The sequence below is a fragment of the Cryptosporidium ubiquitum genome (genome assembly GCF_001865345.1).
Source record: "Cryptosporidium ubiquitum isolate 39726 chromosome Unknown contig_9, whole genome shotgun sequence".
NCBI lineage: Eukaryota > Apicomplexa > Conoidasida > Eucoccidiorida > Cryptosporidiidae > Cryptosporidium > Cryptosporidium ubiquitum.
In genome coordinates, this window is record NW_021639823.1 from 141,599 (window position 1) to 163,360 (window position 21,762).

Genomic DNA, 21,762 nt, shown 5'->3' on the forward strand with positions numbered 1-21,762 from the left:
AAAGCCTTGCTTTGGGCCTAGCTATTTTTTTAATAATCCCACATTTTTCGATTTATATTAAACATTAGTTACTATTATTCTACTAACAATAAATATACTTTTTTTGAATGATTGTTTTTATTTACTATTAAAAAAGTTTCATAAATTATAGAATAGTAATTTTATAAATTAACCACGTTATCTAAATTAGAATTTTACTATTTATATTTAATATGGTCACAATTTTAATTGGCGATTAATTTGCATGCCTAGTTTGGCGCCAAACTGATTCATTGGTAAAAATTGGAATTAAAAAAAAAAAAAAAATTTAAAGTTAACTATTAATAAAAAAAAATTCGAAAAAAATCAATATAAATATTTGAGGGAATTTTGTAATAGTGAAACCATTCTATGATAATTTATAAATTAAATTTAATATCAGTTCATATTTCCTAGTGATTGACTTCTTAAAAGCTTGGAAACATTCTCATCATAGTTTTTACTACAGAATAGTTTCCCAAATTTGTAAAGGGGTTAGCCTCCTTTATATGATAGGAGTTACTAAAATGATTTGTATTCTGAGTTTGTGAAGAGTTAATTCCACTCTTGTGGAGGTAATCTCTTAAATCCTCCTTAGAATATGATTCATTTAGTTCCTTTCTTTGTTTAATTTCTTTTTGAGTTTTTTTTTTAATTGGGCTAGGATCTTGAATAAAGTCGAATTTTGAATCATCTAGAATATTCATTCTTTTTTTAACAAATTCATAGAACTCAGTATCTGATTTGATACGTTGATAAAAAGGTGTAGAGTTGAACCTTTCAATTATACTAATAATATTATTAAAAAAAGATTTACCGATTTGTTTTGCGATAAAGGAAGGAACTGCTTTTGGTACAAAACTTGGTATTGGCATATTTGATTTGGAAAGAAATGAGATTCTTGTTTGAGATGGACAGTTTGGCACAGATTGAATTACGAAACATAAAGAAAGAATATCGAGCTTTGAGGCATTAGATTGAGCTTCTTTAACCTTAATTCCACACACTGAATCAGCTTTTTCTGGTAAAGAAACCGCAGTAATAATAATACAAGGCTCAGAATCATCTTCTTCTTGCCTATTAATATCAATAGCCACACAGTATAACGAGCATTGACAAAGACCAATTGGCCAAGGCATATTTGAATAGTGACGAACAAGCTGATTATATAATCCAATGTAGGCTAAACATTCTGAACTTGTAACAAAAGGAGCCCATTTAAGATGTAAATCACACTCATTTACAATACTAACTACATTTATCGGATTAGTATTTACTATATAGTCGCATAATATTAAAAATTCAGATTCTGTACCCATAGTCCACCACATACCTAAATTAGAATCACCAAGCGAGTTCCATTCAGAATTTGAAATTTCTGGTTTGTTAGATTTTTCATTCTGTAATTGTTCGTCTAAGTTGCGACGAAACTGCTCTTCACTTTTATTATTTAAGTGTTTCTTCTTATATTTAAGAGCCAATACTAAATCTGTATAACTTGTTGAACATTTATATAATGTAAATCTCAATCTGTGGATATGCATATTGGTAACTAATTTAGTAATAAATTCAGAGAGTCTGGACTCCTGCTCTAAGCCCAAACACTTGATTTCTGTTGGGAATTTTAAGAATTCCAATGCAAGATTCCGGTCTATGATGGATGAGAACTTACTATTACTTACTGGAAAACAATTTTGTGAAAATATTATACATGGAAAGTCCTCCAGCCTAACAAACTTTGAATTCAAGTTTGGTTTGAAGTTTTCCATATCTTCTATAAATATACTTTTTTGATTTTGACCAGCTTCCTTATTTTCTTCGGATCTTTTTGGAAGTAAGGAAATAGACTCCAAAAAAAGTTTAGCTTTCTTATAACCTAAATTCATCTGAGATGTTGAATCTGATTTAGATGACTTAGAGTTGTTGCTAACATTATTTCCACCGTTACTACAGCTACTACTGATATGGTATCTCCATTTTCTTGAGCTTCCTGTTCCTGATGAGCTGTGTGAGTTTGAAGAATTTCCATTTGAAAACTTTATTGGGACTCCATTTCTATTTAAATGTACTGGTTCTATAAGGAATTTACTTTTATTAAAATCGATATTATTATTATTATTCACTGTATTATTTCTATTCGAGCCAAACTTTAAGCTTTTTAGTGTATTATGGAAAGATGATGTGGATTGAGTAGTATTGTTGCTGCTATTTTGATAATTATTTGAAATTACATTATTACTACTCGTTTTATTATTTAATATAAGATTCATTTCTAAAACAATAGATTTACCTATTCCCACTCTCTTTTCAATAATTCTAAATAAAAATTCAGAAAGTTCCAAAAATTTGCAATAAGCAAGATATGGTAAGTTATTCATAAATGTATTTAATACCTCCTCCAATAGTAATTCTAAGAAGTCAATTTCTTCATCCTTATTTTCACGAGTCATTTCTTCTTCTGTAGTATAAACATTGCTCAAGGATTTTGAGTTTTCGTCGGATTGGAAATCCAGAGATGTTGTAATTGGAGTGTTATTAGTTGTATTTAATTTCATTTCAAAATCCTTCTTGGATTGATTATATGATTTAAGTGAATAAGGACTATTACAACTTGTCGTTATTAATGTACTATCCAAATTAAAATTTTCAACCATTTTTGAAACAATAGGATTATTTTCAAAATTAGATACTACAATTTTGAATGTTTTCAGATCAAGATCATTAATTCTATTTATTTGCTTTTCATTTGTTTTTAGAATGATTTCTTCTATCTGAGGATTTTGAGATATTTCATGCATTCTATTTTCATTATTTCTATAATTGGTTGCTTCAATACAGTCAGATAATATATTCGACCTTTCTGAATCGCTTTCAATTCTTTTAATTAAATTTTCACCAAAAGAGTCATTTTTATCATACTTTCCACCAAATTTTCTTTTAGAATTATCTAAATAAAAAAAAAAATCAAATACTTTACGAAAAGGCTTCATCTTAAACTGATTAAAACTTTATTATCTTTATTATTGGTTTAAAAAGTCCAGATTCAATACTTTAACAAAAAAAAAAAAGCTATTCTAATCCTTTTCTCTCTTTTACTCCCCACTCTTCTCTTTTTTTCCCCCTTCAAATCCTAGATTTCAGCCTTTGAGAGTATTCCAGTAGCTCAAGAAAATAAATTAATCTAAAAATAGAAAATCCCAAGTATCACTTTCTCAATATAACTAAAGACTTTTTGAATATTTCAGTTTAATAGTATTTCATATTTGTCCAAATGAAGACTTTAGTTATTCGTTATCTTTAAATTCGAATATATTATATATATAAATATATATAATATATAAATATGCCATATATACAGTTGATCCCCTTTTTTATTCTTTAAATACTTTTAGACCTTCTTGAATTTTCTTATTATAAAACGATCTACATGTGCGCAATTACATGTTTTTGAGGGGTTATTTTTGGCGGCAAAATCAGTCAATTAATTTAAGCTTTGGTTTTCTTGTATAAAAAAAGCTGGAAATAGATTGTGAATCTATCGGGATATTTCTTTTAATGACATGATTTCTCCTGCTTTTAATTAAAGTTGAGTAGTTTGGGTTTGGAGACTCCTCATTTCTGGACGTTAGTCTTTCAGATTCATGTGTTTTGCTTTTAATCGTGTTTATTTCAGATTTACCCTCAGTGTTTATACCTCCAAATTCGTTTTTTTTAATAGAACTGGAGGATTTTAGAATTTTGTTAGATTTCAAATAAGAAATCTGTGAGGAGTTACTGAATATTTTGTTTTCCTGATTGGTTTGTGATCTTGAGTTACTTTCGATAAAATTTTTTGTAGTTTTTTTGTCTTGAATGAGCTTGGAAATATAAGAAAATGACTCCTCATCATTCTCCATATTACTAGGAGTTTTTGCAGAATTTTCTACATTAGAAACATTTGAGACAATTGTGCTTGGTTCTTTCACAATCTCTGATGTATTTATTATTTTATTTAAGTTTCTAAGTTTCTCCTTTAAAAAATTACATTCATTTATCGAAGTTGTATGCGAGTCCTTAAGCTGGTAGCATTTAGCTTTCCATTTACTAGACTTCTCCTTAAGTTGATCATATCTGCTTGATAGTTTGATAAATGCATTGGAAAGTACTTTTAATGCTTGAAAAGTGTCTTCTCTCTTTTCTAAACTATCTTCACCTTCAAATGGATTAAATCCTATTAAATTAGATATCTGGTTTGTTTCATCCACTTGAATATTTGGATCAGTTAAATCATCTTGAAGTTTTTCTCCCATAAAATTATTAATAGCATTATTTGATTGTATAAATGTATATTTTCTATGCAAATCGGAATACTTTTGGTTCATTTCTCCGAGTTCATGAGTTATCCTATTCAAATCTTCACGTAATACTTCATTCTTCCTTTCCAAACTTTCGTTCAAGTCTGTTTTTACCAATGCCTTTGTTTTTTCCTCATTAAGCTGTGTGCGTAATTCTTCAATTTCTTTTGATTTTGCCTCTGATTCATCTGTCGCAGATTTCAGTTTTAACCTACAATTAATCTGTATGCATTCCCCCGTATTTTTGGGGCTAACTACCTCTTCTTTTTGAAAACATTGAAATTTATCTTCTGAATCGTCTAAGATTAAAGTTTCGTCTATTGTAATATTCACCAAATCACAAAGGGTGAATAATGAACACGGAACCCTGCATAATGGGCATGTTGGTTCTCCATTATCATTTAACAAATAGTTCAATCTACCCTGAGCCATATTTAAATTTTTGTTTGAATCACATTTTGAAAGCCAGGCATCTATGCATTGCTTATGAAACACATGCCCACATACTGTTATTACTGTTAAGTTTCTAGTTAAGTATTCTCTACATATAGAACAGTCAGGGATTTTAAGCTTTTTAACTTCTTCCAAGTTAATTTGTTCATTTCCATCTTTTTTTCTCGTTTTTTTATTACCACAATTATCATTTTTTTCATCACTATTCTCTCTTAGATCTGTTAAAGCATATGAATTATTACTCAAAATTTTAACATTGCTTTTTTCGTTTCCTGTTTCATAAAAATCCTTGCTATGGCATAATTCGCCTGAATGAATGCCTAAATAATTGTTTCCATCAATGATAATAGTGCTACTGCTGTTGCTTCTGTATCTTCCTCTACCCTCTCCTTCACCAATAATGTTGGCATTACTACTACTGCTGTTACTAGTACTGTTGGCACTGCAACTAATGCTAGTATTGCAATTATTAGAATTATTTATAAAACCAATAAACCCATTATTTAAACTTGAGTGGTTAATATGGTTTTTTTTAAGTACCTTTTTGATGCTATTTTTTGAAATTCTATTAATATATTCATCATCCAGTAGTATATTGTCGTTTTCATTCATTTTCCTTAAAATAAAAAAAATATAATTAGCAAAATTAAATCCGACTAAATTTCTATCTTTTTATCCATAATATAAATTAGAGATAGAGTAGAGTATCCACAATCAAAATCATAATCCATGTAAAAATGATAATTTAGATTATATAATACAAAGTAAATATATATTAAAGCTTGGTGTTAAAAATTAAATAAAATTATCTTTCAAGTTTGTGTAATGTAACTTTTCATAAATTTGAATTTTCTTTCTCCTTAATTTTTTTTTTATTAAAATACCAACATTAAAAAAATAATATATTAACTATTGCCCTAATTTACATACATATTTTTATTACTCACAGTATTATCTGACAACCGCCACACAAATACACGTAATATTAACTGAAAATAACTAAAGATAAAAAAAAAAAAAAGAAGAAAATAATTAATAATAAATAACAACGATTTGATAGAATTAGAAAATTTAGTATTTGATTTTTAGAGAACTAAGGTATTAAAACCTGATTAATTGAGTTTTATTGAATTTAAATCTTACAAGTAATCAAATCAAAGAACAGCAAATAGAAATGTAATTTATTTCAGATAATATTATATATTCTTAATCAGAAATAAATGACATATATTAGAGGAATATGGATTTTTGGAAATGCATTAAAAGGAGGCTCCCTGGAGTTAATTTTGAGCAAAAGATTCAAATCTGTTGAAAACAGGCTTCAAAAACTTCTTGAAGAAGATTATGTGCAAGTACCAAATGACAAAGATATACTAGAATGGTTCAAATTCAGAGTATTATACGAAAATGTATCTAAATTCAAAGCAGCAAAGCTCTCAAATATATTTAAGAAAAGTTCTTTGGGGGTTTTTTCCATTGATAATTTGAAAGCTCCGGCTTCAAGTGAAAAGGATGAACTAAATAAGGAAATACTATTGAGTATTTCAGAAAACAATTTACTACATTATATGAAAGTTAGTGAAGGAAAATATTTGTGGCCATTTATGTATTCTTATAATAAAGGTTACTTTATGTTAATATTGATTTCGTTAGAAACTAGCATATCAGAGGATCACAAATTGTTAAATATATACAAAACACGTTCTAAAGATTTTATTCAAAATTTAGAAAGTTTATCCATAAAATTAGTTGAGGTTAGAGTAGGAATGCAGTTACTGGAAGATTTGTTAGAACTACTTGAGATCAATCAGGAAGGAAGAATACTCAAAGTTAGCCAAATTCTTGAAGTTTGGAGAATATTTATACCATTTGGATCTCCAATAATGGACAAAAAAGAGGTAAGAGATTTAATATTGCTTTCAAGAAACAAAGGTATACCAAACTATTTGAAAAACTTACTTAATCAAAATTTTATTGATTCTTCCAGAATACTAGAAAAATTAAAATCTACTCAAGATGAGCAAAGCATGGATACTAAGAAAAAGGAAACATTGCTTCACGGAAGCTTTTATTTAGAGTCTATTAATAATTTATCTCAAGAAGAAGAACAGCAATTAATACAGGAAATGGATGCAAGTATGAACTTAAATGATGAATTTATCCCAATTATTCCAAACAATGATCCAAAAAACCAAATTATCTTTGGAGGTATGATAAATCTTGGAATTGGAAAGCTCTCCTCCAAAACAAGAACCTCAACAAATCAATCTTCAATAAATTACTCAATGAAGTTTTCTCTTGTTGAGTTGATTTGTTGTTTTGCAAAAAAACATCCAATGATAACTCGAATTGAAAATAGGAACCCAATAACAGAAAGAGAAGATTCTATGGATAACTTTATTAAAAAGATTGGAGACCCCTATGCAAGCTTTATTTCAGGAGCTCTTGAATTTTCTGGAAAATTACCAAACTCCGTTTTAATATCTTGTAATGTAATTCTTCCTTGGCAAAAAGTTACAATAAATTCAAAGGATGAAGTTAATCAAGAGAACATTTATATTCAACCTTATATTTCAGTACAAGATAATATTTCATGCACTAAATTGGTCGACGAATTATTTGATTCTACCCAAAAAACATTTATACCTATTAGGCATAATTCTGAAATCTACTCATCTTCTGAAAACTCATTTACTCCTGTTTCTAGATTTAAACTGAGTTGGAATAGCTCTCAAAGCAATTCATCAAAAATTTTTAATTACTGGTACCCATATGAATTGAACATACCTATTAAAGGTTATTATACTATATCTCCAGAATCTAAAGAACCTATCAAACAAATTACTCAGTCTCAAGGTCACTTTAGGCCTATTTTAACCCACTCATTCCAAATTGAATATTGTCTTTGTTTTGACCCTAATATTGTAAAAGGAATGCAAGTTTGTCAGGTTTCAATTCCACTACTACCTGGAACACTAGAAAATATTAATTGTAATGGAAACAACAGCTTCAATAAACATAATATCCCAAGTGTAATGATATTTAGCCATAACCTTAAATCCAGTATGGGTCAAATAGTTATTTCAAATGATAAAAAACACATTATTTGGACAATAAATAACCCAAAAGAAGTTCTTGGTAAGAGTGGATCTAATGAGAAATTTTCATTTATACAAGTAAGAATGTATGGCAGTATTAAACTTCGAATTATATATAAGGAAAATAAAAATAATAAAACTGGGAACTATTCTTTGCAATCTCAAGTCCAATCTTTCAATTCTCCAGCAATTAATTCCTATATGTTGAATGTTGGTATAGAATCAGGAAGTCCAAGCTGTTCACAAAAGTTCTTGGAAAACATTCATTCCAATAAATACAATGAATTTCTATACTCTGCTCCTGATCCATTTGGAGCTGGTATCCAACCATTTCTAAATTGCCCAATTAAAGATGTAAATCCTATTTGGTTGATGGAACTTCACCCCAAAATTGCTAAATTCTCTGAGAATTCTAAAAAGCTTACACAAAAAGAGATTTACTCAAATTTGATTGAACTTATTTTCCCATATTCACTTTTAAACTTCAATGTTTGTTCAACTGAGGCAACTTACAAAGGAGTTAGTATACCTCCTAATTCTATAAGCATTAACCCCAAAGCTCTACAATTCGACCAACCAGAAATTTATTCTAATTCAGGAAAATATATTATTTGGAGAAATTCCTAAACAAATCAATCTAAAAAATGATATTATGAGCATACATATATATACATATATATATTTTTATTTTAGTTAATTTAACATTGAATTATATACCACACCTTATGATACTTTTTTTGTAATATGTGACTTTCAAATTTCAAGTAAATAAATTAAATATATATAATAATTCAATTAGATGTATAATTACGTTAAAAATAATTGTTTAATTTAAAAAAATTGAAAGTATACAATTTGACTGGTTTTAAACCCTTATATTAAAGCCATTCATCTTAATACTAATTAAGAATTAAATTAATACATAACTAAAGATTTACTGTCGTGTAAATTCTGTAATATTTTACTCTTCTAGTTTTTTTTTAAGTAAAATATCAAACTAAATATGAAAAGATCAATTGGAATAATTTCATCTTTATGCTCAATATTTTTATTAATCGGAATAGAATGCCTTCAATTTAATGAATTAAGTTTTAAAAGAAAGCAAAAAGCTGATAATAAGCTTGAGAGTATTCAAAATAAATCTTCACTTTTAGAATGTACAGATGCCCTAAATAGTTGGTCTTATTTTGCAAAAATGAGTGTAAAAAAATTATTGGAAGATGAATTCAAGAAAAAAGAGTACATTTTCTTCTTAGAAACTTTAACTCCACAAATATACACGATTGATGAAAGTTTTAATCAATGTAAAATGGAATTATTGAAATATAATATATCAACTAAAAATGAAACAGGCCAATTCAAATTAGAATTAAAATCTAAAGGTGAAAAAGAAATGGTATTCAATACAAAAGAATCAGTTAAAGAAGCCTTAAATAGAATTGAGGAACTTAGTCAAAGAAATGATTTGATAAATGAAGCTAAAAAACTTATATTAGACTTTGACTCAAATAATATTTGCACAGAATGCAAACTATTCTCTTCTCAAATGGCTCTTATTAGTGTTTTAAAGAGATTGAGACTGATTTACAACTCTTATATTATAGAACTCGAAAGTAATATTGATCTCAATATATTGAAAGAGATTGAAAAATCGGAAAATAAAAACCTGAGGCAAAACTGATCTTTTGAATCCTAATAATAATAGAAGAAATTAACTCTAGCAAAATATATGTGAATATATATTTAATGAATAATTTGCTTAGTAATAAACAATTACTATATCAAAGTAATATTATTAAGTTCAATCTAATTTAAAAGTAACTTCAGGTTTTCTATTAAACTTAACACTTGTAGTGGTAGTATTAGCAGATGAAGAAGAAAGTGAAGATATTCTCGAGTTTACTGAAGAGGAGAGTCTATTTATACTTTTATATTTCGATTTTTGTTCAAAGTATTCTCTTAATATTGGATTGCTAGATTTATTTGATCTGTTATTCAAAGCTGTAGTCTTGGAATTTCTCGGTTTAAATAATGGATTATGCAGGTCAAATATTGGAGTATTTTCTAAAATATTAATGCTTCGTTTTGAAGAAGTACTGTTTTTTCCAGAATTTGAACCATTATGAAGTGATAAAGTTCTTCTATTTCCCTTATTGGATTCAATATTAGGAGTTCTTTTTACTTTTGATACACCAATAGATTTTGATCTCTTCAATATATGAGTTTTAAACTTTTTCTCTGCATCTTCTTGATTTCTAATAAAGAATTCTCTATAATTCTCATTATTTTCTTTTTTACTTAGAATATGTTCATTATTACTATATCTTACTTTAACTGCAGTTTCCCAAAGTGCATCCCAAATTTGGCCAGTATCACTACCAAACATATTATGTATTCCTGAGTTATTCTTTTCTGCAGCAAGAAGTTCATGGCAAGTAGAACCTTTAAATATTAAATAAATCAAGTTTTTCGATATATTCTTTTCTTCCAAACACGTAATAGTGTTTCTTATTGTTCTTAGTTTGTTCACACAAATATTTACTAAAGATGGAATGTTCTTCTTTTTTGAAAGTGATTCTCTAAGAAGCCCTTTACATGTAAGCCTTAAATTATTACCTATTTCCATATTGCACAACATTAAAAATTAACTCTTCATATATTTTTATCTTAAAACTAAAAAAAAATGTTTTCAGATTGAGGGTAAACTCTATTTAATGATACATTATTATTTTGCATGACCAAATTCTTTTCTATCCATTAAATCCTAGTAATTCTTAACTAAATTTTTTTTATTCTTTTTATTAAAAAATAGTAAAATATTGGAAATTCCCGCTAAAAGATATTTTTCCACTACATGCATCTTATGTAAAAAATTAAAAAATCAAGCCTAAATTCAATTAATAAAAAACTTGAAATATTTCAATCTGACTTTTAATATTTCAATTTTTTATATTTACAATAATAAAATACGCCTATTTATATATAAAGAAAGATACTGAAAATTTTTTTTGTTTTGTTAATTTATAATCCTAAAGTTTTTTTCCAATATTTAATATTAAAAAAAAAAAATACAATTAAAAATCATTTTAAAAATTATAGCTATCAGAATTTTGATTTTAATAAAAATTATTTCATTGATTTTCTTAGTTTTGTTAATACTGATTATTAAGAAAAAATATGAATAGAAAGGTTGTTAAAAAAACAACTAAAAAATAAAAAGTAAGAAAACAAACCTTAATCTCAAGCTATAGGATAAAAATCAAGAAAAGTTAAGCAAAATCATAAATTCAGTCATTTTTTTTAGTGATAAATTTCTTCAAACTTTATCTTGTCTTCCTATTCTCATTTTTAAATATTCATATTTGTAATTCTGGAAACTAATATTAATATTCATTTTATCTAAAGCTTAAAGTTTGGCTATAGCTTAATTTTAGCTCCAGTAATGTTTTATATTGCAATTTTAGCCGTAGGCCTGAAAAGAAAATAGGAAAAAAGTTTGTTATTTTTAACTGCATAAAATAACCTTCATTTTGAAGATAAGTGGAGTATATCTTTTGTAAAGGCATTCCTAACAGCTTCATTATTTGATAAAAGAGCGTTTTGAATTTCAGTTTGCAGTTCCTCTTCATTCATTAATCCGAGATGATACTGTCTAACACAATTTAAGAGTGAAAAATACGAATCTTTTGGAAGTACTTGACTAATCCTATTCCAAACTCCACTTTTACTAACTGAATATTGGGATATATCATTGCGAGGAGAGTTCCCAGATCCTATTTTTTGGGGACTACAAAGTAATCCCTCGACATCTTCAGTACAGTTCTCTAAGCATGCTCCATTATTCATTGTAATAAAGTTGCTTGGATGATGGATGGCTTCAGAAACTAATAAATTTGGTATCTCTTTAATTTCAATATTTTCACATTGTTCTGATAATAATGATCTGTTATCGTCTTTATCTAAATTTAACTGATCATTTCTTCTTCTATCAAATTCCTGATTAATAAAAGAGACATCCCTATATTTATTTAAACATCTTTCTAATTTAGCAAGTGAAAGTTCATGTTCTCCTTTGATTTCTGAGATTTCTAGGCAAAGTTCTTCTATTTTACTATCTCTACTCCTATTTTGTGTCTCTAAAGCATCTAAAAGATTACAAAGCTCGTTTTTCTCTGTCTTTAATGTATTTACCTGCTTATTTGTAATATCAAGCTTGCTTTTTAAATCCTGAATTTTTTTATCTCTAGAATTGATCTCATATTTCAAGTTTCTGATTTGTTCTTCATATTCACCTACCAAGTTTTTGAATGCCTGGTCAGATAATTTTAAAGCTCTCTCTTGTAGAGAGTACCAGTCATTGGTCTCTTTTCCTGGACTGTTCATATAGCATTAAATTGTACTAATACTATCAATTTAATTTGAAAATTAAGAATATTTTTGAAAAAATATAAGGAAAAACTTATTTTTCAAAGTTAATTACTAATTTACTTTTAAATCACTTGTGTGTATTATATTAATTGTTTGAATTTGTTGTGTGACATTTTATTTTCTTGTAAATTATGTGTTAATTTTAAAACAGAAAAAAAATTGTATAAAAATAAAAAATATTTATATATATAATAAATTAATAAGATAATAATATAACTTAAGTTTAGTTTTTTTATAGATTAATTGGGCTATTTCATTTGTATTTTGCTTATTTAAATGCAAATTTAAGTATAACATGATTCAATTTCCAAAAACCGTTTAATATTAAATATCTCTGTCATGTTAAAGCCTCTTAGCTTTTTTCTGATTGAGATTTTTATTTGGTGAAAACTCTTGAGATCTTCCCTTTGTGCTTTCTTCTTCATTCTTTCCTTCATTTTCCTGTCCCAAAATATGGATTCTCTTTGTTCCATTAGATTCGGAGGAACAAATTTGAGTTGGAGTACCTATTTGATTTCTTACCAAAGTAATTATATTTGCAAGAGATGATGATGATGAAGAGGAAGAAGAAGAAGAGGATGAGGAGGAGGAGGAAGAAGAAGAAGAAGAAGTTGAAAAACTTTTTATTAACTTGTTTTCATCTCTAAATTTCAAAGAGTCATTTCCGGGTATGTATTTCGGTTTTGAACTTGCGAACCTTTCAGGGTAATAAGCTCTAAGAGAAATAACTGGTCCACTGCTTTTGTTTGATTCGTTTTTATTATTAGACTCCCCATCATTGTTTCTACCAATAATATTAGCACTACTGTTGCTGCTGATATTAATATTAGCACTTCTAATCTCCAATTGCGATTTACTATCAGAAGAAGAGTGCGAATTCGCTCTATTAACATTACTTGAAGATGATGATGATGAAGAGGAATAGGGAATCTTATTGGATATTGACTCAACAGCATTTTTTGCATCTCCATATATATGTAGTTTTCCAGTATTAGATACATTTTGAGAGCTTTTGGGAAAGTTCGAACTTGAAAGATTTTCATCAGAGTCAAATAAGATGGAAGACTGGGTAACTAGGTCAGATTCTTTATTTGCATTTATTGAATTAACATTTTTAGAGTTGTTAATATTGATTGTAGAACTATCAAAATTATTGGGGAAGCTTTGTTCTTCATTCTCAAGTAATTCTATTATACTATTTTCATCGTCTGATGACTTACTGTACTGGGAACCACTAAACATTGAACTCTGTTGAATATTAGAATTCGAATTATTTCTTTGAACTTTGCTTTCCTTTGGAACTCTATAATTTGAAATATTTAAACTGGTTTGAATGCTTTGCCTGTTGGTGTGATTACTTCTCGAATTTTCATTCAAGCTGCTATTGTTCTCTCTCCTTTGATAATTATTATTAATATTTGTTCTCATGATTTCTGAACTACTCCTACTTCTAGGTGCTCCAAAAACTGTATTAGAAGAGGATTCTTCATTATATGTATATCTAGTTAAATCAACATATTCTGAGGAAAATGCTGAAGATATATGAATGGCACCTTCAAGCATCTCTAATATACTGGTTCCTGAAGCTGACCTTCCAGACCTTGAATTGGCTCTTCTGGAGATTCCACTCCTAGTACGTCTTTCGGGCCTTGTTCTTCTGTTTCTACCAGATCTATTTGGCCTATCTGATTGTGAATCCAAAACATTTCTGTCTCCGCTTCTATCTTGAATGTTTTCTTCAACAGTTTCAACCCCTTCAAATATTACATTCAAATTAGACCTTCCTCTTCTCTGATTAATATTTCTATTAGAGGTTAACATGCTTCTTCTTTCCGATAAAAGTGTGTTATCATTTACGGATGATGTTGAAGAGTCACTATCTATCGAGACTACTCGAATTGTAGTTGTATTTACTGAAATATTGTTAGTTGTTGAGCTTTGTTCATCATTATGACTGGATAATCTTCTTTCTCTATTTGATCTTAAAGATCTGCTGTTTGTTGTAGATCTTGTAGTTACTCCTGATGTTCTAGTTGAACGGCCAGTTCTAGAAGATCTCGTAGTTATTCTATTTCTAACATTTACTTCCGAGCCTAACTCTACGACAAAATCATGGTCATCATCGATAATAAAATCTGCGTCCAAATTGCTATTATTGGCCCTACTTGTATTATTTCTTCTATTGTTTGCTCTCCTTCTTCTACCTCTTATGCATCTTGGACAAAACCACTCTCCACTTGGAACACTATCTAAAGGGGGATCTAAACAATATGTATGGTAGCCCCTATCACATCTGTCACAAAGTAAAAGCACCTCTTCATGATCATTTAATCTGCAAACCTCACATGCAAAATCTGCAAATGGATCGTCCATTTCATTACAATTCAACTTTTTCATTTCTACAGGAATAACCATTATAGGTATCGAAAATTCGCCTGGGATTACATTAAAAGCATTAATGTGATCAAAGTCTCTTTTACATAGAGGACATTGAGTAGCAACATCAGACCACTGTTTAATACATACAAAACAAAAGATGTGTTTACAAACACTCAATCCTCCTATTAATAACTCCTCCTTTTTTTCCATACTTGGAATATCAACAACAGCTTCTATTTTTGCAACAGAGTTCATATTAATTTCAAGCTTTTCTTCATTATTGATAGAATTATCATCACCTATATTTTTATTTAGTCCATTAGTATTCCCTTGTTCATTCTCTTTATTTTTGCAATTCAATAAATCTTGAAGGCTCATTAAACATATTGCACATTCTATGGTGTTATCTGATAAATTACTTTCTTGTACTTCTTCAGACTTAGTCTCTCCACTAGTTTCTTTATTTTCTATATTTATACTTACTTTCCTTGAACTTATACTTTTAGGGGTTTCCAAGCCATAATTCTCACTCCTTAAAGCACTATTTTGTCTGCAGTTGTAAACAACTCTTCTCAGAGAAGAATGTGTCTTACCAGAAATATTTTCAGGAGACATTAGCATAGACTGACTTATATTTATATTTTTGGTTTCATTCTCATTTTCATAACCATTTATGCTATTTCCTTCAATATTTTCATTATGATCATATTCAAATAGACTTTCAATTTCATTTGAATTCAATAAAACATCATCAATTTCATCAAATTCATCCATCTTCACCACAAATTTAATCTTAATTACTCTCAATCTTTCGGTCCAAGTAATATAAAAAGTACTTTACACATTTACATGTAACCTATACAAAATATAATTACTTTGAACTTTTAACATTAACTTATATACCCTTATAAACTAGTTATTTTGTATTTCTAAGTGTCTCCCACACTGATTAACTCATCAAAAATACTTTAATCTTCTTTATCTTATCTATAACCTTTTTTTTAATTTAATATTTATTTTAAATTTTATTTCACTTTTTTTTTCTTTCCCATGTTGAGGATGTTAAACCATTTGCCCGCCATTTTTTGGCTTACTGAATTCGTAAGTGTCAAACTGGAATTGATTTGAAGGTTAAAAAATATCAGATTTACTCGGATTATAAGTTTTTAAAGACAGGAATACTAAAAAACAGGTTGAAGTTTTGAATTGGTTCTATTATTGATTTTGCTAAAATTTCATGTTATAAAGAGGATCAATAATTTACTATTAATTAATTAAGCATTAGTGAAATTAAAGGATGGACTCTGACTCTCAAGAAGGAAAACCAAGTAGAAGAAAAATTCTTCAAAGGCAAAACCAGGAAATTAAAGCTTTAAAAGAGGAATGGAAGAAGGCACTTGCTAGTTGCAATAAGAAGGGATCTAAAAAAGAGCTTGACAAAGAATACAATTCAAAAATTGAATCACTGCAACTATCCCATAAGATGGAGTTATTGAAGCTCTCTAGTGAAAATAATACAGAACAAGAAGAGGAATTAATAAAAACGCTTGAAAAAAAGAATGAAGTTACAGTTCATAACAATACAAATAAGAAACCGAGTTTGTTGGAAAAACTTGAAACTCTCAACGAAATTCCTTCTCTATACTCCAATGCAAGTTTTCAAATGACTAAGAGTGAGAAGCGAAAAAAGAAGAAGCAAAAAGAACTTGAACAGAGATACATGAAAAATTTAGAAGAATGTGCACTTAACAGTAAGTTTAATTTATACATTTATTATAACATATTCAATTTTTATTGAAATTTCCAATCTAAAACAGATGATAGAAAAGGCGAAATTGAACTTGAAGTAATCAATAAAAAGCTTAAAGAAATGAATTTGAAGATTTTTAATATTAGTGCAGATGGAAATTGTCTTTTTGGGTAAGTTTAAATCATTTGATCTTTTAAATTATTCATTTTATACCCAATAGCTCGATTAAACATCAACTGGAAGTCAAAAATAAAGGGCTATACTCAATAAAAGAATTAAGAAGTATTGCAGTTGACTATATTGAATCAAATAAACAGACTATGGAGCCTTTTGTTCTAGCCTCTGTTGAGAATACAGACATAACATTTGAAAATTATTGTGATAATATTAGAAGCACTAATGAATGGGGTGGCGAAGTTGAATTGGTTGCTCTTTCTAACTCTTTAAAAGTCCCCATTACTGTGATTAGGGCATTAAATCATAGAAATGAGTCGTATGGTGAACAATTCTATCAAGAGGATGAAAGCAATAATTTTAATGGAAATACTTTATATATAGTTTATCATATTCATTTATTTGCAAGTGGTCCACATTACAATTCAACAGTTAGTATTTAATTCTAAAATGGGTTTCTAGAACCCCAAAATACTTTCTTTAATCTCTTTCCTATGTATTCTTATCTCTCTTACCCCATATTTACTTTTATTTACACTCATTTTTTCTAGAATCTATTTTTTAATGGAATAAAACGACATAGAGCCTACATAAACCACCAAAAAAAAATGACTATTTGTGAATAAGTATATTTTACTGATTCAAAATTTTTCATTTTTCTTTTTTTTTTCAGATTTAGTTTATTTAAGCCTCTTGAAGTAATATTTGATTATTTATTGTTCCCGCAAAAACTATAATTAATGCATTCTGAATATTTTTTCTTAGTATTAAATGTTATATCATAATTTCGAATTCAAAATTTATATTATAATTACATTTTCAAGAAACGTTTTTTGAGTTATTTGCCAGATTCATTTTAATTAATGTCTATAATATAATGAAACAAAAATTTAATCGATTATTTGAGTATGTTTCTTTCTCTTGGGTAAATCAATATATTAATAATATCAAAGAGTATGGAACAGTACCCAATGTAAACGATAGTACTTTTAACATTAATTCATATATACCATTCTTGGGTAACCTGTATTTAAGAGATAAAGATCTGGAGTTTCAGAATAATCTGCTATTTCAATACCAATATAAATTAATTGAAAATGAAAAAAGTTTTAAAATTGGTAAAAAACTTATTGAGATGTTTTGGAGAGAGTTTATGTTTTGTGTGGTTCTTAAAGTTTTAACTGTTCTTTTATCAACACGTCTAAACATTACCTTGAAAAGTTTCATGGAAATAGTTAGCCCATCAAGTAAATTGTTACAATGTTTCATTTTATTGAGCTTACAAATTTTTAAGATATTTATGGACTCTCATACGAACTTTTTGATAGCAAAAATGTCATTAAAAATGCAAACATTTATAATTAGAGCAGCATATGAAGATCTAACAAGAATTCATTTTACTCTGGCTGATAAAACAGAGAATGAGTTAAACAACACTCCAAATATCCACAACGTAATTTTTGGAGATTTAAATTCTCTGGAAGCTTTTATACAAGCATTTATTGAGCTCATTATATCCCCTATTAAAATTTTAGGGGTTTGGATATTACTTAAAAGTCATATTGGACTTTCTGCAAACTTATCCGTATTAACTTATATATTATTACACTTTATGGGTTTGACTCTACAAATAGTTGGATCGCTATACAAAAGAAATTTTATGAAGTTAAGAGATATAAGGATCCTTAAATGTTACGAATATTTTTCTTCTTTACCGACAATTCGCCAACTATTTTGGGAAGAAATCGTTTATGAGGATTTAATGTCTGTAAGAAAATTGGAGGTGAAGGCAAACTTAACAAGGTTTCTATATTTAATGTCTGGGACTTTTTTGGAATATAATGCTCTTTCTATAGCAAAATATATTTTGTTTTCCTCATTTATTTATAAATCTTATACTCAAATATCAAATTCTAATTCTTATGAAATTACAATTACTTCAAGGATTTCTACTTTACATGCTTTGAATATGCTCACAAATCCGACAAGGAATATTGCTTCAAGTATTGTTGAAGGATTTATATCTTTCAAAAGAATGATGGACTTTTTTGAAAGAAATTCTAGTAACACACTAGCTAATAAAATGGTTGGGGAAAATCAGGTTAATTTAATTGAAGAGAAACAATCTATTTACAAATTAAATTTAAAAGGAGGTTATCAACGCGATTCAGAGCTCTTTAATTTTGAATATATGAATCCATCTGATGCTGAGAATTCTGAGACAAGCTACTTAATTAATATGAAATGTACTGATAATTCAAAAATAGAATTGAATATTAGTAACTTGAAATTGAAAATTAATGAATTATATATACTTTCAGGTAAATCAGGTTCAGGTAAAACACTTTTAATTAATCGCATTTTAGATGAATTTTATTCAATAGAAGATCAAAGTATCAATATTTTCCATTCTTCACAGAATTTCTGGTTTCCAAAAGGCACGATTAAATCTGCAATATTATTTGGAAGAGAATTTGATCAAGTTAATTATGAAAAAGTAATCAAAGCATGCTCGCTTGATGTAGACATCAGTATGTGGAAAGATGGAGATTCAAGACAATTAGATGAGTCTGATCAAACTCTTAGCAATGGGCAAAAATCAAGAATTAATTTAGCTAGAACACTTTATTACTTACTTTATACACAAAAAACAAAAAAAAAAGAAAATAAGACTCTAATAATATTAGATGATATATTTTCCACATTAGATATTCAAACTTCAATAGAGATATTTGAAAATCTATTCAAAGAGAATGGTGGTTTGATTTCAAACATATCTTGTATAGTAACAATTGGTATTGAATATATTTCAATGCTGACCTCTAAAGTTCAATTTCTCAAGGGAAAATCTGTAAAAGTCATTATAATGGATAAGGGATCAATATCATATAATGATTTACTTCAAAACTACTTGGAAGAATTTTCCTCTTTAAAAAAAGATGATTATATAGATTTGAATAGTGGATTAAATTTGATTAATGTATTTAATCAATATGAGAAAAAACATAATATGATTGAGTCGAAAGATGAGATAATAGTAGATAATGAAATGCTAATTAATACGAAAAATGAAGAAACATCAACATTTCAGATTATTGATGATTGTTTTTATTCTAAGTATATCTACTGTTTTGAATATATTGGAAAGGTGTACTTTTTCATATTTTTATTTATATGTATTTTAAAGATAGGGATAACAAAATCTATGGATATTTATTTAGCCAACTTCACATTTACTAAATCAAGAAAACTATTCATTACTTACTATAAAATTTTATTGATTATAAAGCTATTGCTTGATTGCTTTGCTTTTATCTCAGAAGCCGTATTATCAGCAAAATCGTCTTCAAAAATACACGACTATTACCTTATTTCATTGCTAAAAGCTCCATTAAGTTTTTACTCATTTACACCCATTTCCAAGATTTTAAACAGGTTTAATTTGGATTTGCTTGTATTGGATGACGTTTTAGTTCGAAAGATTGTTGGTGTGATGATTCGATTATTTGAACCATTTATACATTTAATCTTAGTGTTTTCTACTAATCTTATAATTATTCCATTTTCAATTATACATATAATATTAATCATAATTTTATATGGATTTCCTTTGTTTCATATTTACAAAGCGACTCAAATGATGATATTGTCAATCAGTTCAAATTTAAATAATACTTTTTCTGAAACACTAATAGGGTGGAGAATTATCAGAGACTTTAAAAATCATGGTTTATACAGAGAAATATTATGTAAAAACTTATTAGGCATAATTAAAATGAGAATGGTGCAAATTTCAGTAGTTAAATGGGCTTCATTTAGAATACAGTTATTTTCTGGACCTTTGGTTATTTTTTTATATTTATTTTATATACTTTTCAGTATTTTATTTCAAGGAAAAAATTCAGAAAGTGTCAATTTAATGGCAATAAAATTGGCATATGTTATTTATTTTTATATTACCTTCACTGAAACTCTGAATTTAATTTTCATTAAAATTTCTTCTTTGGAAAAAGATATGTGTTCACTAGAAAGGATGATGGAATATTCGAATAATCCGCTTAATGTAAATACAAAATTTGAAGATTTTAAACTTGAAGATGCAATTTTAGATGAACAAATTAACAATTATGGTAATCTAAAGCTTAAATTTAATAATGTAGAATTGTCATATCAAGTTTCAGATTTTACTGGCAATAAAAATCATTTAGCATTTAAGGCAATCAAAAATTTTAATCTTGAATTAAGCCCGAATGAGCACGTCGGAATTATTGGTAGAACGGGATGTGGAAAGTCAACTTTAATTAAAGGTGTTTTAGGAACAGTTATTCCTTCTTGCGGCAGTATATTATTTAACGAAGTTGAGATTTGTAGTTTGTCTAGAAGAAAGAGAAGAGAAATTATTGGTATTGTACCACAAACGCCACTAAAGATAAATAATTGGTCAATTAGAAAATACCTGGATCCATTTTCTGAGCATGACCAAGATAAAATTTTACAAGTATTAAAACTTACAGGATTTTACAATATAATTTCTAATAAAATACAAATTACCAATAATCTTGATTTAGTTGAAATCTCAGACTCTAAAGACACAAACTGCCTTTTGCTGACAGATTTCCACTTGAAATATTTGAATTTTATTAGGTTACTATTAAATAAAAAACATTACAAAATCATTTTATTGGATGAACCTACAATAGAACCACAAATCAAACTGGAAAATGAAGCTCTGACTTCTTTCTATGAGTATCAAAAGCTTGTTCCCATTGAAAATCTGATCAGAGATTACTTCCAGCATTGCTGTGTGGTAATTGTTTCACACAATATTGATGCTTTAAAATACTGCAATAGAATTATTAATCTTAATAACTATAGAAACATGTTTGAAGAACAAACAGGGAATAACTAAAAATGTTTATTTCCATAAGTATAGGAAATCTAAGTTAATTATTAATATAATATTTTCTATTTGTAATGTATTTGCCTCTTTTTTTATTATTAAAGTATGGATCCCGCCAATATAATTTTATATTTTTATTTGTGGGATCTTGCGAATTAAGGGATAAAGTAATAATAGATTTTGATTAACTTTTTAAGAATAGCTTTTTAACTGAAAGGTTAAGAATCA

General features: G+C 27.7%; 9 protein-coding genes across 9 annotated transcripts; 4 read left to right on the forward strand and 5 right to left on the reverse strand.

Moving 5' to 3' along the window:
- Window positions 1–446: 446 nt before the first annotated feature.
- On the reverse strand, window positions 447–3,008 carry cubi_01682 (uncharacterized protein; the record flags this gene model as incomplete). Its single annotated transcript, XM_029018694.1, has 1 exon — window positions 447–3,008. The coding sequence occupies one exon, from the start codon at window positions 3,006–3,008 to the stop codon at window positions 447–449; it is 2,562 nt and encodes an 853-aa protein (XP_028874129.1).
- A 483-nt stretch (window positions 3,009–3,491) lies between these two features.
- cubi_01683 (uncharacterized protein) lies at window positions 3,492–5,417 on the reverse strand (the record flags this gene model as incomplete). Its single annotated transcript, XM_029018695.1, has 1 exon — window positions 3,492–5,417. One exon carries the CDS (start codon window positions 5,415–5,417, stop codon window positions 3,492–3,494), a length of 1,926 nt encoding a protein of 641 aa, XP_028874130.1.
- A 608-nt stretch (window positions 5,418–6,025) lies between these two features.
- cubi_01684 (uncharacterized protein) lies at window positions 6,026–8,530 on the forward strand (the record flags this gene model as incomplete). Its single annotated transcript, XM_029018696.1, has 1 exon — window positions 6,026–8,530. The coding sequence occupies one exon, from the start codon at window positions 6,026–6,028 to the stop codon at window positions 8,528–8,530; it is 2,505 nt and encodes an 834-aa protein (XP_028874131.1).
- Window positions 8,531–8,906: 376 nt separating this feature from the next.
- cubi_01685 (uncharacterized protein) lies at window positions 8,907–9,584 on the forward strand (the record flags this gene model as incomplete). Its single annotated transcript, XM_029018697.1, has 1 exon — window positions 8,907–9,584. The coding sequence occupies one exon, from the start codon at window positions 8,907–8,909 to the stop codon at window positions 9,582–9,584; it is 678 nt and encodes a 225-aa protein (XP_028874132.1).
- A 120-nt stretch (window positions 9,585–9,704) lies between these two features.
- Window positions 9,705–10,529, reverse strand: cubi_01686 (uncharacterized protein; the record flags this gene model as incomplete). The annotated part of the gene is made up of 1 exon (XM_029018698.1): window positions 9,705–10,529. One exon carries the CDS (start codon window positions 10,527–10,529, stop codon window positions 9,705–9,707), a length of 825 nt encoding a protein of 274 aa, XP_028874133.1.
- Window positions 10,530–11,428: 899 nt separating this feature from the next.
- Window positions 11,429–12,286, reverse strand: cubi_01687 (uncharacterized protein; the record flags this gene model as incomplete). Its single annotated transcript, XM_029018699.1, has 1 exon — window positions 11,429–12,286. One exon carries the CDS (start codon window positions 12,284–12,286, stop codon window positions 11,429–11,431), a length of 858 nt encoding a protein of 285 aa, XP_028874134.1.
- Window positions 12,287–12,673: 387 nt separating this feature from the next.
- cubi_01688 (uncharacterized protein) lies at window positions 12,674–15,484 on the reverse strand (the record flags this gene model as incomplete). Its single annotated transcript, XM_029018700.1, has 1 exon — window positions 12,674–15,484. One exon carries the CDS (start codon window positions 15,482–15,484, stop codon window positions 12,674–12,676), a length of 2,811 nt encoding a protein of 936 aa, XP_028874135.1.
- A 523-nt stretch (window positions 15,485–16,007) lies between these two features.
- cubi_01689 (OTU-like cysteine protease family protein) lies at window positions 16,008–17,077 on the forward strand (the record flags this gene model as incomplete). Its single annotated transcript, XM_029018701.1, has 3 exons — window positions 16,008–16,461; window positions 16,528–16,630; window positions 16,681–17,077. The coding sequence occupies 3 exons, from the start codon at window positions 16,008–16,010 to the stop codon at window positions 17,075–17,077; spliced, it is 954 nt and encodes a 317-aa protein (XP_028874136.1).
- Window positions 17,078–17,511: 434 nt separating this feature from the next.
- cubi_01690 (uncharacterized protein) lies at window positions 17,512–21,543 on the forward strand (the record flags this gene model as incomplete). The annotated part of the gene is made up of 1 exon (XM_029018702.1): window positions 17,512–21,543. One exon carries the CDS (start codon window positions 17,512–17,514, stop codon window positions 21,541–21,543), a length of 4,032 nt encoding a protein of 1,343 aa, XP_028874137.1.
- Window positions 21,544–21,762: the final 219 nt, after the last annotated feature.